The sequence below is a fragment of the Myxine glutinosa genome, chromosome 1 (assembly GCF_964187855.1).
Source record: "Myxine glutinosa chromosome 1, kmMyxGlut1.1, whole genome shotgun sequence".
NCBI lineage: Eukaryota > Metazoa > Chordata > Myxini > Myxiniformes > Myxinidae > Myxine > Myxine glutinosa.
This window is the reverse complement of record NC_136261.1, coordinates 279,621,480-279,636,221: the sequence shown is the minus strand read 5'-3', so window position 1 is coordinate 279,636,221 and position 14,742 is coordinate 279,621,480. Positions and strand designations below refer to the sequence as shown.

Here is a 14,742-nt window from a genome sequence, read left to right as displayed (position 1 = left end):
GTCTACACAAATTTCCTTCTTATGATACATCGAGATTTCTTCTTCATCACGACAGTCGGAGCACACTTCCTATGCAATCTACCTGGACTAAAATATCCCTATCGCCCACAAACGTAACAATAATTATTTTTTAAATTCTTATTTTTTTATGAACCTCCTTTAATCTTTATTTTTCTTCCTTATGCCCCTTTTATTTTATTTGCTTGGAAGCACTGATCAGAATTAGGCCTCCTTGTTGGGGTGATTTTAAATGTTGTCTTTGGTTGTTAAAGGTGAATTGTTGATGCAATCATTATGGGGGTGGGGTGGGTGTGGTTGGTAATTTGTCACGAATACACAATTGACATCATTTTGAAATGTGTTCAAAGTCAAGTTGGGATGGATTTTTAAAATGTTTTCTTATGTTCTGCTGTATCACCAAGCTATATTTTAAAAAGTTCATTTTGATGTGAAAAATATCTTGGTAGCAAATAAATTGTAGGACCGAGAGATGAAAATTTATATTCACAAAGTGATGAAGAAATTGTATCTTTCGTGTCAACTTGTTTTCAGGTGAAAGTAGTCTGAGGATGAGGCTGAGGAGTGATTGGACAAGGAACGGGGGGGGGGGGGGGGGGGGGAGGAGTGAATTGAAGGAGGCATTGGTAAAACAGAAAGCAGGAGAGGTGAAGAGCATGTAAATTTATTCATTTGTCCACAGTACGTGACTGCTGGTTGAGTAATTTGTGGTGAAGCGGCTGCGCTGCTGATATGTAGGTTAGGGTAGGAATTTGGATATTGGATAGTGTGCCAACACACAATGGCCTGCTCTTACGAAAACCATAGTGGGATCCTTCACATCCAAAATAGGATGGAATCAGAATTTGAAGTAAAGTAGAAGAAGAGTAAATAATAATAATTGGCAGAGTGAAATGTGCGAGAGGAGCATGAATAATGTAGAGGGTAGGGGGCGGTGGAGGTAAGAACAGCAGTGAAAGAATGGAGATGGAGAGAGAGGTTTTTGGATATCTGGCTGGGATACAGACCGCTCACCTTCAATTGCCTGACCTATCATTGCTTGTACTCTGAGTCTGAGTCATTGCTACCATTGCCATCGGTGAGGTAAGTAAAGTAAACTATGACGCAGGCAAGTGAGGAGTATTTTTAGGTACCAAAGTTTTATAGTTTCCAGAGAAAAGAAAAAGATGGTAATTCAACCGGATATACCTATACCCTTTACCAGGTCGTTTTATTTTTCTCCAGTGAAAACAATCTGTGGGAAGATTCCAGGCCTAACTGAGACTGAGGCTTCCTACCTCCCTGCAGCTTTCCCTGACACTTTTATTGCATTTACAGGGCAAGCAGCAAGGGTGAGGCACTAAAAAGCGAGACAGATGAGGAGAGAGCAAGCATGAGCCATGGCCCCTGGCTGTGCTCGGGTACCCGGTGTCCCGTACCTTTGGCTCCTCGTGATGTGCTGTGTGTTTGTTGGGTTTGCAATCGCTGCAAAACTCTCGGCCCCATCGGCCTTTATTACCGAGCAGCTACGTGCCGATGGCACTCAAGGTGAGCACAAAGTGTCAAATATCTGCCTGGTCTCCGTTGTCTCAGTGACAATGTGATGCGTAACTTGAGTTGAATTTGAACCCCAAACCCTAGTTTTTTTTTTTTTAATGTTTGGAAGAGTGCTTTTTCCCCTGAGCCAATCCCACTGCTTCAGGTTAAAATGCTGAGGTGGGGGCTGTGCTTGCACAGCCAGTGCCTTGGGGCAGGAAATGAGCTGATGGGTGTCGCGTGCCAGGAAATCCGGATTGGCTTGTTGTGGTTAATGGTGGGGAGTTAAGGGCTGGGGCTGTGTTGTGTTTGGTGGGACCTAGCTTCGGTGTGAAATTCTAGCCTCAAGAACGGTGAGGAGCAAGGCAGATTAAAATAAAATAAAACCTGGTGCTTGATGCTTGATGTAAATCAACCTGGAATTTGAGTCAAATCATTTAAAGGTTGTGTTGCACCAATGCAATCTTAAGAGTGCCTATGTTCGTAAGAGCCTTCAGTTCTGAATTGTCATCCACGTTGATTCCAACCTTGCTGACCAGCATTCCGGCGCAGTTATCAAATATGGTGTTTTTCTGGAGAAGGATGTGAATGTTATCTTCCTTGATTGTCCACATAAAGCCATACCACTATGTATTTAATCGTGTTGCATTTTCATTATCCAAAAATAATGTTCTTTTTTTCCAAATTCAGAATTTCCTTTTGGTATTTCTCACATATTACCTTTGGTTTGGTGGATGGCAAATTGCTCAGAATTACACAGTATCTTTACCCAGGATAAACAAGCCATTGTGTACGGTGGTACTCTGGTCATCAGATACCTTACTTTGGTACCCATAGGTACAAGAGAAATGGTATTCCAATGTTTGTTTTTTTTCATTTTGTTGCAAATTTGGCCATTTTGTTGCAATATATTTTTGAAAGTACGAAACTGTTTTGATTTCCTTAAATCGTTTGAATTGTTTTTTAAATGAAAACTATTTAATGCCAGTTACAATGACTATTCATTTTCTGTTGACATGCTTACTGGACTGTATGTAGTCCTTGAGCCAACCGGCCATATTTTGAAGTGAATGCTCCGGCGGGGGGAGTAATTCTCATTATGATTTTCCATTAGACCAATGTCTCAAGTGTCAGAAAAGGTGTGATGGACATCTGAGAACGGTAGCTTAGTGCCCGGATGGACGCCATATTTGAAACCACCCAGCTCGAAAATGCCCATTTGGTGGGGTACATTGTTGCACGTGTATCTGGACTTCTATACTAGCTATCGATGTGCGGTTGACGACTAAATATACGTCCGATGTGTACCGTCTAAATAAAAAATAATATGAAGCATTTTGTTTTAGATTAATTATTATAAAAATCAATTATCGAAAAAAAATCATATATTTTTCAATATTTTATTATTAGACTTGTACTTTTTTTAGTGAAACAACACTGGTATGATTTTCCAAATTATGCATTGTGCTACACCGTTTATCTGTCTATAAAAATAACTCAAAAACTAAAGCATATCATCCACCACGAGTTTACACAAAAAATATATGAAAAGGCATGCACTTTCCACAAACCGAAACTATGTCAGTTGGAATTTCCCGCCGATAATCAACCCACAGAACCCAGTGCCGAAAGTGACGTCGGTCTATTCTATATCTATATTCTATATTCTATATCTCAGTCTGAGATTTGTTGCGGTGACCTGATTAATTTCTGAGGGGGGGGGGGGGGGGGGTGGGTGGCTTAAGAACTAAAAGTGAACATTTTAGATGGCGCCACATACAACTCTATTATAGAGTTGTATTGTGGCGCCATCTAACATGTTCACTGACTTGGATGAGTATGTCTATGTAAGCTGGCGAGCTTTTCGGATATCGGAGTAATCTAACGTCAGTCTTTTTGTTCTTTCAGCTGAGATGGCCGGTGTCGAGGCGAAACGGGCGAAGATTGAACCTGAGTCCGGAACGTGCATCCTGTGCAGCAAGAAGTCGCCACTCTCTGAACTAAGCAAGGCAGCGGGCAACAGTTCTTGGAAGACATTGTGTGACGCAGCCGCAGTTAGAAACTTTTATCCAATTCTAAAGCTAGTCCAAGAAGGCGCAGTTGAACTTCCTAATATTCCAATATTATACCATAGGGCTTGTAGATCAGACTTCACTCACAAAAACCACCTAGCTACTTTGACCAATGCAGCTAGAAGTTCTTCAGTTGATACTGGCGATGCGGTGCGACGGCGATCATCACGGGAAGAGACAGGATCAACTTCAACGGTCTACGATGATAAATGCATTTTTTGCCAGCGTGCTTCAAAATTCATAAAAGGCAGTCGTACCCGTGAAACAGTTGTCTTGGCTGTTGAACTTCGAGCAGATAAGACAATAAGAGATGCTGCGACAGCTCGCAATGATGAGAGAGTTTTGGCATTGACTACACGAGATATGGTTGCAGCTGAGGCTCACTACCACTTCTCCTGCTATAGAAACTACACACGGCCCCAAAAACCTCAAGTAGAAACTGACATTGAAGATAATATCGAGAAAAAAGAAATGATACGATGTATATTCAATTTCATTCGCACTGACTTGTTCTTGAACCCGAGGATTGTTCCAATAGTTGATGTTGCAACAGATATCCTGTCTTCAGATACATTTTCAGTTGATGTTCGTGACTCCATCAAGAAGAATCTGCAGCGCACATTACAAAGAGAGTTTGGAGAATCGCTCATCTTCTTCAATGTGAAACACCGTGTATACTTGATGCCCGATAATCTGACAAAGCGAGAGATTGCTGCAGAGTGCGTAAACCTGAAAGCAGAAGTGAAAGCATTTGAACGAACGGACGGTGAAAGTAACATTGTGCGTGCAGCTACTTCACTGCGACACCAGATCAAAGATGCTCATTACAATGAACGTTGGCCGCCTCAGCCAGCAGAACTCACTTCAGATTACGTGAAGATACCAGATTCTCTTCGTGTATTTCTGCATACTTTGATTTGCGGGAGTGGGGGTAGCTCTGCGCGTGCCGACACACTGGTATGGTCGATGGCTCAAGATATCATCAATGCTGTACCATCAGAACATCGAAGCATGTCCTACTTCCGTGGGTCATGAAAACGCTCACCGGTAATACAGAGGTCATCAGAATATTGAATCGACTCGGGCACGGATGTTCGTACACAGTTCTGGAAGAAATCGAGACAGCGCTATGCATAGACAAATTAGCAAGTGTGGAGAAAGATACAGTACCACTTCCGTCACATGTGCACCCTTCGGTCCCGACTGTATTAGCATTCGATAACATCGACAGGCTAGAGGAATCGCTGAGTGGTGGCGGAACATCGCATCGCGTCAACGGTATCATCGTCCAACCGAAGTCGCAGTCGTGTTTGCCGCCCCAACCTCCATCGGCAGTATCCAAAGCAGATAAGAAGCGATCTATCCCGTCATCCAGCGATTTAGTTCCAATATACAGCGGTGGGAAACGAGAGGGCCCACCTGCAATCAAGCCTGCAGATCTTTCTGACACTCTTGCAGGCGCAACATCCCTTGCGCAGCGCCGAAATCACGTATGGATTATGACTCGCATGCTGGAACCATGCGACCAGACAATCAGTTCGTGGACTGGTTTCAACATCATGACTAGAGATCGTGTTCAGGTGACGGAAGATGTAGTTGGCTACCTGCCGACTATAAACGCGCCTGCCACAGATATGGCAACAGTGCAAGAAATCCTCAGAGAAGCTCTGAACATCATGTCATCACTTCAGCTTGAGCGTATACCGGTGGTGCTAGACCAGGCACTATTTGCTAAGGCGACCGAAATAGCATGGAAAGATGTCGATCGATATGGAAGAATCGTGCTCATGATGGGGAACTTCCATACCATCTGTAACTTCATGTCGAGCATTGGGAAAATGTTTGGAGATGCAGGCCTTCGGGATGTAGCTGTTGAGTCAGGAGTAATCGCTGAAGGTTCCATCAACAGGGTTCTGGAAGGCAAGCAATACAACCGTGCTGTGCGACTCCACAAGTTGATGTACGAGGCACTAATGCGCATCATTTGGAAGGGCTTCCAGGTGTGGATAGAAAGCAATCATCCTGACAAGGAACCCCAGATTCGAAGCACTGACCTCAAAATTCGCAGCATCAAGGAGGATGTTTGCCACGAGACTCTCGCTGCTGCTCTCGATGATGATTCATGTGTACAGAGCTTTGACATGTTCGCGAAATACCTACATTTTCTGCGAACCAAACATGGAGACCTGGCTCGCTTCTGGATGATGTATATTGATATGGTAGAGACCCTGCTGGGGTTGATTCGTGCGGATAGAGAAGGCGACTGGATGCTTCACTTGGCTTGTGTCAGAAGAGTGATCCCTTGGTGTTTCGCAATGAACAAGGTGAACTATGCTAGATATCTACCAGTGTACTATGCACAGATGACGCAACTCCACGAAACATGCCCCGAGTTGTACAGGCATTTCAATCAAGGCTACTTCTCCGTACAGCTTAGACCAGGGAATCCATTTGCCAGAATCGCTGTTGATCAGACAACAGAAGAAACAGTAAACAAAGATACGCAAACAGCTGGAGGAACACGAGGTTTTAGTCTTCGACAAGGGGCTGTGTCACGATACTATCTAACTGCAGAAAATCGGGCTACTGCACTGAGGCAACTACGAGAAACTATCCTTGTGAATGGCAGCGACACATCTCACGCCAAGCACCCTGACTTGTCTACTTCTCGCATCAAACGTGATGAGTCTGGCGTCACAGCTATCTGTGATCTACTGGAAAATGACTGGACCAATCCATTCGCCGATGATCCGTCATGTCTTCTCAGTATATCTACCGGAGCGGCTGCGAGGGAGGACGTTTCTAATGACCTACTCAACACCCTGCAAAAGGGGGAAGCGGCGTATCAAAGCTTCCAGAAACGTCTTGAAGAGGGAACAGGCTTTCATGACACATTGAACAAGCTAAACTTGAAGACCTTTGGTAAGATCAAGCAGAAAGTTGTGAAGGGCACAAACAAGGAGATCGTCCTGAGAGCTGACAGACAACTGTTTGCCACCATGATACTCATCGCCAAGACAAGGAACCTCGACATGCAACTTGTCCTTTGTCACCCACTAGGGCCGTTACCATGGTCTTTGGCAAACGTTGATGGGGCAATGAAAAAAACGAACAAAGCTGCACTTGCGAAACACATGGAAGGTCTTGTGGAACCAGCCGAGAACGTTGACAAGCGAAGTGCAACAATAATTGATGCGATGGCTCTCATACAAAAGATGCATGGCGAGAACGACACGTTCGAAGAACTATCTGACCGCATCCTTGCTGCAGCGCTTCACGCTGGTCAAGGCAGTGAGCGCATCGATGTTGTCTTTGACACATACACAGAAGAATCCATCAAAGCAGCTGAGCGTGTGAACCGCGGTTCAAATGAAGGCATCAGTTTCAGCGAGATCAGACCCGCACACAAAATCATGAACTGGCGGCGTCTCCTTGCTTGCAGCCAGACAAAGGAGAAACTGGTTGTGTTTCTGGCGGAGTCGTGGAAACATGAAACAAATCGCGAAAAGCTAGGCAACAGAACACTGTATGTCACCTGTGGTGAAAAATGTCTGGTACTGACCCGCGATAGGTGGAAGTTGGTGCAAGCACTCGAATGTAGCCACGAGGAAGCAGACACGCGTATGTTTCTCCACGCAAAGCACGCCGCTACCCACTACAAGACGATCATCTTAGTGGCAGATGACACCGACGTTCTGATCATCAGTCTTCATCTCAGCAGAACCATCGATAGTCAGCTCTTCATCAGACGAGGAACAAAGGTTTGAGTCAGAATGATCGACGTTGGAAAGTTGGCTGCGGTATTGGGGTCTGGAGTTTGCAGTGCATTGCCAGGGCTTCATGCATGGAGCGGGTGTGACACTGTGAGTGCTCTGGCTAGCCAAGGAAAGATAAAGGCTTTGAAGCTTGTGCAAGCGAATGAGCTGTATCTTCAAGCATTCACAGATCTGGGATCTTCGTGGAATGTACCAACAGACGTCTTCAATAGCATTCAGGCCTTCACGTGTCAGCTGTACGCCAACAACACGAAGATCGTCGGTGTTAATTCGCTCCGTTATCACATGTTCTGTGCAAAGAAGGGCCAGATCGAATCTGGACAATTGCCGCCTTGTGAAGACTCCTTGATGCAGCATACGCTTAGGGCCAACTATCAGGCGGCTATCTGGCGACGCAGCCTTGAAAACCTACCAGACGTCCCAACACCATCAGCAGGACATGGTTGGGAACTCGATGATGGCGGTTCGCTCACAATCCGATGGATGGCGGGTCTACCAGCTCCAGATGTCGTCTTGAATCTCATCTCATGCACATGCAGAAGGACGTGTCGACCGTCAGATTGCTCCTGCATACTGAATGGGTTGAAGTGCACTGTTGTGTGTAAGCTGCAGGGATGCTCCAACATGGTGCAGGATGATGCTATCGTGGCTCAGGATGCCAATGACTCTGATGGCGACTCTGATGATTAACTTTGTGTGCACTGTATATTGTATAGCATATGTTGTTCTCTATTATAATGCAGGCCAAATTGCCTGAAAATCTTTATAGACAGATAAACGGTTTAGCAAAATGTATAATTTGGAAGATCATACCGGTGTTATTTGACTAAAACATGACATGTTCAATGATACCTCCGCTTGCTTATTAGGAATATACATTGTATGGTGTTAAAATCAGCTCCATACGTCTTTCCAAACTCTAGTAATGAATAATTAATATAATTGGCGGCCATTTTGAAATCCAAGATGGCCACCAAAGTGCAGATTTCCTATGTAACAATTTCCGCCTGCTTATTAGATATCGTATGGTGTTAAAATCCTCTCCGTACGACATTCCTAACTTGCGTTATCGTCAGAATAGATAATGCCAGCGGCGGCCTAAGTCATTTTATGCCTCTTTACATTTATTTGTTGTAAACTCGTGGTGGATGATATGTTTTAGTTTTTGAGTTATTTTTATAGACAGATAAACGGTGTAGCACAATGCATAATTTGGAAAATCATACCAGTGTTGTTTCACTAAAAAAAGTACAAGTCTAATAATAAAATATTGAAAAATATATGATTTTTTTTCGATAATTGATTTTTATAATAATTAATCTAAAACAAAATGCTTCATATTATTTTTTATTTAGACGGTACACATCGGACGTATATTTAGTCGTCAACCGCACATCGATAGCTAGTATAGAAGTCCAGATACACGTGCAACAATGTACCCCACCAAATGGGCATTTTCGAGCTGGGTGGTTTCAAAGATGGCGTCCATCCGGGCACTAAGCTACCGTTCTCAGATGTCCATCACACCTTTTCTGACACTTGAGACATTGGTCTAATGGAAAATCATAATGAGAATTACTCCCCCCGCCGGAGCATTACTTTTGGTCTGGCTCAAGGACTAATGTCATTGAGTTTGGTAATCAGGGGGTTATATTTTTCCAGAGCGGAATTTAATTTTGTTTAATACACGGTGGAATATGGACCCCTTACTCCACCCACCTCTTGTATGTGTACGCACCTTGTACAAGCCATGTACACATTAGTCCAAACACCTCTCTCACCTTCCATGAAAAACAGTACACATTAAATTCGCAAAAAACAAGGGCCAATGGTGAATGAGAGGGGAGGGGTGTAAACGTCACCCATGACGTTGGCGAGAGACTTTATAAAAGGTGGGGGCCCAAAAGGTCGTGTTGAGAACTTGTCCGATATGATGCTGGGAGGCTGCTAAAATTGAGTTAGCAAAGTGGAAGCCGCATCTATAGACTCCAAGCTCTGCCCTGCGGATGCCGCACCTACTCCGCTGAGTCGTCCTCCCTTATTTCGCCCCAGTGCGGTACAATTTCCATACACAAGTTGAGCTACCCTGAAACAACTTTGTGGGTTTGCCAACGACTCTCTTGTTGGCTCGTGAATTTTCTCAGTCTATCTACTGTCGTATGAGTGAAGGCCTTAAGGACATAGATAATTAAGAATCTGCTACTCATTGTGGTTCAGCGGCACGTATGGTTTCGTAGTGGGTAAGATTTAATTATAAATAGCGCTGTGTTGTGATTGCTTCATTTGTATTCCCATCCCTCATGTTCATTTACCCAAATACTTAGAAACCTGACTTTGTCTCTGGGTGGATCCTGTTTATTATGGCGGTATCATCTGCTGGTTAAAATAACCCTGCTAAAGGATAATTGATTGCAGTTAATACCACTAGAGATGCTCACGCCATGCGACTCGGTTGCTCGGCCAAAGATTAAGATCTGTCACGTGATCACCGATCAACATGATCCTCACACACTTTGGGGACTTCAATCTGTACATTAAAGCGGTCAACATTGGCGACTGCAACATTGGTTATCAGGAGTGTGGGATTGGGCCTGAGGTGCGAGAGATTGCGGAGCGTGCGGTAAGCACAAAATTATTCCCCTTTCATTGGCATTAGGGAGATGGGATTCGGCTGTTTTGGAACGGGATGCCATTCTAGTGTTGGTGCTGATTATTGATTATTATTTTTTTAATTGCAAAGGTGCAAGAGTCATTAGCAGACTGAAAGAGTGGCTCATTATGAGTAGGTTTAGTAGAATGGCACCATTGGCGCTGGGAGCGTGCTGGCTCGGAGCAGGTCATACGGCCCTGAGGGGGGCGATCTAGATTTGTGTTGTGATTGCTTCATTTGTATTCCCATCCCTCATGTACATTTATCCAAATACATTATAAATCTGACATGTTCAGGTTTGTAATGTTGGACCTGGTGGATTCTGCTTGTTCTGGCAGTTTCATCTGTTGGTTAAATAACCCCATTAACCCTTTGAGTATGGGATTTTTTTTTGATAAAAATACCCCCGGTATGGGATTAATTTGGCATTTTGGTACGGGAATGCAACCACGTACTGACGATCTATTTATAGGTATAGTCGATGACGTGTGGTAACATCATCAGTACACAAAACGTTTTCGCGAGTTGCGGCACTGGACGTCATCCGTACTCAAAGGGTTAAAGGCTGAGTTGTGTGTGCCATCATTAACTGTCATTAACACCGCTGAAGGTGTTCACATCACGTGACTTGGTTGCTCGGCTGAAGATTAAGATCCGTCACGTGATCGCCTATCAGTGCGATCTTCGCCCGCTTTTGAACTTCAATCTGTACAGTAAATAGGTCGTCATACGCAGACCGACAGGAAGTCATTGAGGCGGGTGATGGTTGTGGTCGTTTTGACACGACGGGCTGTATTGGAACTGGGAAACGGGAATACTCTGGCGACTGCAACAATACTGTGGGTTGAAAAGGTCAAATGTCTATGGGTTGTTTCCACAATAGCTTGTGAATGACAGAAGAGATTTTAACCAAACTTGGCACAAATATGGAATGCTATGCAAAGATGAATGGTTTCAATTTTGTGTTCAACAGGTCAAAGGTGGACCATTTAAAAATAATTTTACAAATAATAAGCATCCGATGTTTCCACTCTTCTACTTGCCTCTCTTTTCTCTCTTTCTTTCTCTCTCTCATGTGATGCTTAATTTTTCAAATGACCTTTAATAGGGGTCAAACGTAACAGTGGTTGACATCTAATATGGGTGTTGGCTATATCCATTGACTCATTTGCGTCAAATTCTATTTTCTAGTTATCTTTGTAATATAAAGATAGCTGCCGACTAAACCAAAAAGGAAAAAAAAGGTTCACCCAAAGTATCTTCAATTTCATGCATGCAAACCACTTTAAAATCCATTGTATAATTGCCAAAATACAATTTAAAGCTAAATGTCTTTGGGTGGATTTTGCAACTGGACCAGGGGGTTCCTAAACCTGGCTCTGCCACTCGATTACACCTACTCTCTGTTCTCTTCATCCTCTTTTTCTCAACCTACCGACTCCTCTCCGGCCTTGCATCTCCGGCCTTGCTCTGTCTGTGCTCTGTCCCCCAAATATTCCTTCAGGACGCACAAGATCTGCCTGCAACCCTCTTCTGGGGAAACTGCCAAAATCAAGACTCTCTGCTCATCTTCACTCCTTCATTCCTCTTTTTTTCCACCTCTGGAACAAAATCCCACACTCTCTTCAATCCCACTCCTCCCTCCAGGTCTTCAAAACAGCTGTTCACCACCATCTCTAATATCTTCTCCCATTCAAAACCTGATCTTTTGTATCCCCATAAATCCACCCCAAACCTACCTCCTTCAAATTCCCTGTTTTCTTTCCTGAAAGCCCCTGCGGTGTCCATCTTGTTTATCCTGCGTACCCACCCCAGCCCCCTCTCTCTTCCACAGATGTCCCTGTTCCCTACTGTTGGTGTACTTCTCTCTCCCCCCCACCCCGTCTTTTCTCCTACTCCCTTTGTTATATGTTCTATGTGTTAGCTCTCATACTAGCCTCGACTAAGTATACAAAAAAAAAAGATAATTGACAAATTGGTTACTACAATAAGCACTTTGTGCTTACAATACCTTGTTACAGCAAAACGTCCGGTATATTGTTAGTACTTCATCGATTGCCATGGAATTTCGCAGACAATTAGAGAAGACGTTACTTACTGTATGGCATTTCAGCACAGGTTTTGCACATCTATTATTTGGAGAGATACAATTGGTTAAAACTTACAATACAATGCTACCGAACTGAATAGGTTAGTTAACTTTGGGTTAGGAGTACGACAGAGGACAATCTAACCAGCATCGCAGCATGCCATGAACAAGTATCAAATCGGCACACCGTTGCAGTGAACTACATCGCCATTGCTGTAACAAACTATACTAAACAGAAATGGTTTTAGTTTTTAAGTGTGATTATTGACAATGCTTGTGACAAGCAGCAACCAACTTTTTTTTTTATTCTCTCACCAGAGCACAACTCAGGTCCTGAGCTTTGCCTTTGTGTGAGACTACAAAAGTTGATTGCTGCAGCTTTTGTGAATTAAGACTGAACTAAGACATTTTTAAAAGTTTCTTTTTTTCAAACTGAGTACCTGATATTTTCCCTTTTTGTTGTGTCTAATTATGCTGTGAAATAGCACGATACATTGTCCTGTTACATGTATATACACATGCCATGTTCATGCCATACTTTGTCCTACCACCTCAGATGATTATGACGAGCTGGACGGAAGGCGATGGATTCAGAATGAACCCAGTGCTAAAAGTTTGTACCCATCTCATTGATGTATAATACTTCCCTTCGTCCATCATGGTTTTATTCCTACTGTATATAGGATTTGTCAGACTTCGAAGCAATATTGCTCAGTTATCTATCCATCTGCGTAAATAGCCAAAAAACATTTAGCTGTACAAAGTCAAAATTTTGCACACCTCCTCCTCGTGAGATTGAGAGTGGAACAGAACGAATTGAATTTGGTGCATTCTCTGCAATTGTAAACTGAAGGTCTTAAGTACGAGTATGACATTCAATAATATCTCTCAAAGAATAAGGAGGAAGGTAAAATTGTACACAGACGCGAAGAGTCTGAAACAGGCAATTAGTTATTGTCTGCAAGCAACACATATTATGTCATCAAGGAAGTGATGTCTGTCCTAAAATGTTGGTGATTTTTCACAGGGTGACCACGAGTCCAAAATAACTTGTTCAAAACTCATTACAGCACATCTTGTTTGACATCAACATTGCAATAGTAATGAAATAATATGAAATGAAATGAAATAGAAATAGTATTCCAAGTTACTGCATCTTGCACGTCTCATGAATGCAAAAGCATAGAAAACTGAAATTTTCCACTTGACGTCAACAAGGACGTTTGGCGCAAGGCTTTCTGAGAGCCATTTCAATTTGCCATTTGTATAGGGAATTGCACGAGCTTGAGTAAACAAGTTACACATTTTGTTTTGACTTTATCCAATGTATCTCTACAATTTCAATTCCAGTGAAGGGAAAATGCAATTAAGCTTAATATCCAGGAATTAAACTAAATATTGATGTGCTTGTTAATGTGGGTATGCAGGAGAACTCCTAAATACTTGGTCCATGACTATTCATTTAAATTGCAGTGAGAAATTATTTTAGCTCTGGTTTACTGCAAATCTCAAGCCTGGTGGTGGCTCAACGGTTAACGTGGCTGGCTTAAGATCTTAAGGTCCTGGGTTCAAGCCCCTGTCGTGCCATAAATAACACCAGGTGGGTTGACTCAGCCTGCCATCTTTCCGAGGTCAGTAAAATGAGTTACAACTCTGAGAAAAATGAGCCATTTGCGTACTCTGCGTTGGAGTGGTGCCCTCCCTAGCCAATTGAACTGCCTCGGCAGCCCGAAGTGCCTCCCGGCATGAAATTAATGGTTAAAGTCAATCTCAGAGCTGATCCCATTGCCTCATTGCCAATTAATGTGGTTACGCACAAAAAAAGCACTACATGATTTATTATCTATATTCCAGCCAAAATATGAATTGGTTAGAATATGACTATGTACGAATGTAATAACTAAAGGTGTGTTGGTTGCTTTGTATGTAATGCTTCCGCATTCATTCTTTTTAGTGCTTTGTGTATAATGCTTCTGCATCACTGAGCTAGCAATCCCTTTGACGATTGATCTTAACTTCACACTGTTAACTAAATGAATGTTTTTGCATTCGTTTTTTGACTATTTTTGCTTGATCAATGATCCCTTTCCATTCCTAAGTGCATATCCCTTGCTAAACTTGTACTGTTCCTTGATCAAAACTTTATTTCCTCATTCACAGTTTATCTTCCTCATATACTTCTCTGTTTTCTGTATACCTGCTTCTTCCAGGTGCCCCAAACTGGACAAACCCTGAGAAAATGCAAAAGATGCTGCATGCGCTCCCAGCTGCCAGCACTGCAAAGTTTCGCTGTCCTGCTTCGGGCAACCCACAGCCCACGATCCACTGGCTCAAGAATGGGCGATACTTTCGAACAGAGCATCGCATTGGAGGCATCAAGGTCAGTCATGGACATGAGAGATATGATGATCTACAGTGCCTTCAGAAAGTGTTCACACCCCTTGACTTTTTCACATTTTGTTGTGTTACAACCTGAATTTAAAATGGATTATATTGAGATTTTTTTGTGACTGATCCACACATGATACCCCATAATGTAAAAGTGGAATCTTTTATATTTTTTTACAAAGTAATTAAAAATGAAATACTAAAATGTCTCATTTACATCAATATTCAACCTTG

The 14,742-nt window shown here is 42.9% G+C and overlaps 1 protein-coding gene across 1 annotated transcript in view; it reads left to right on the top strand.

Annotated features, from left to right (window-relative positions):
* The window catches only part of LOC137438016 (fibroblast growth factor receptor 2), a 150,340-nt gene that overhangs the window by 63,524 nt on the left and 72,074 nt on the right, over positions 1-14,742 (top strand). The window contains exons 2-4 of the mRNA XM_068132870.2: positions 1,336-1,545; positions 12,677-12,733; positions 14,331-14,500. Coding sequence (XP_067988971.1) covers positions 1,398-1,545; positions 12,677-12,733; positions 14,331-14,500 — 375 coding nt within the window. The 5' untranslated portion in view covers positions 1,336-1,397. The remainder of the gene's footprint in view (positions 1-1,335; positions 1,546-12,676; positions 12,734-14,330; positions 14,501-14,742) is intronic.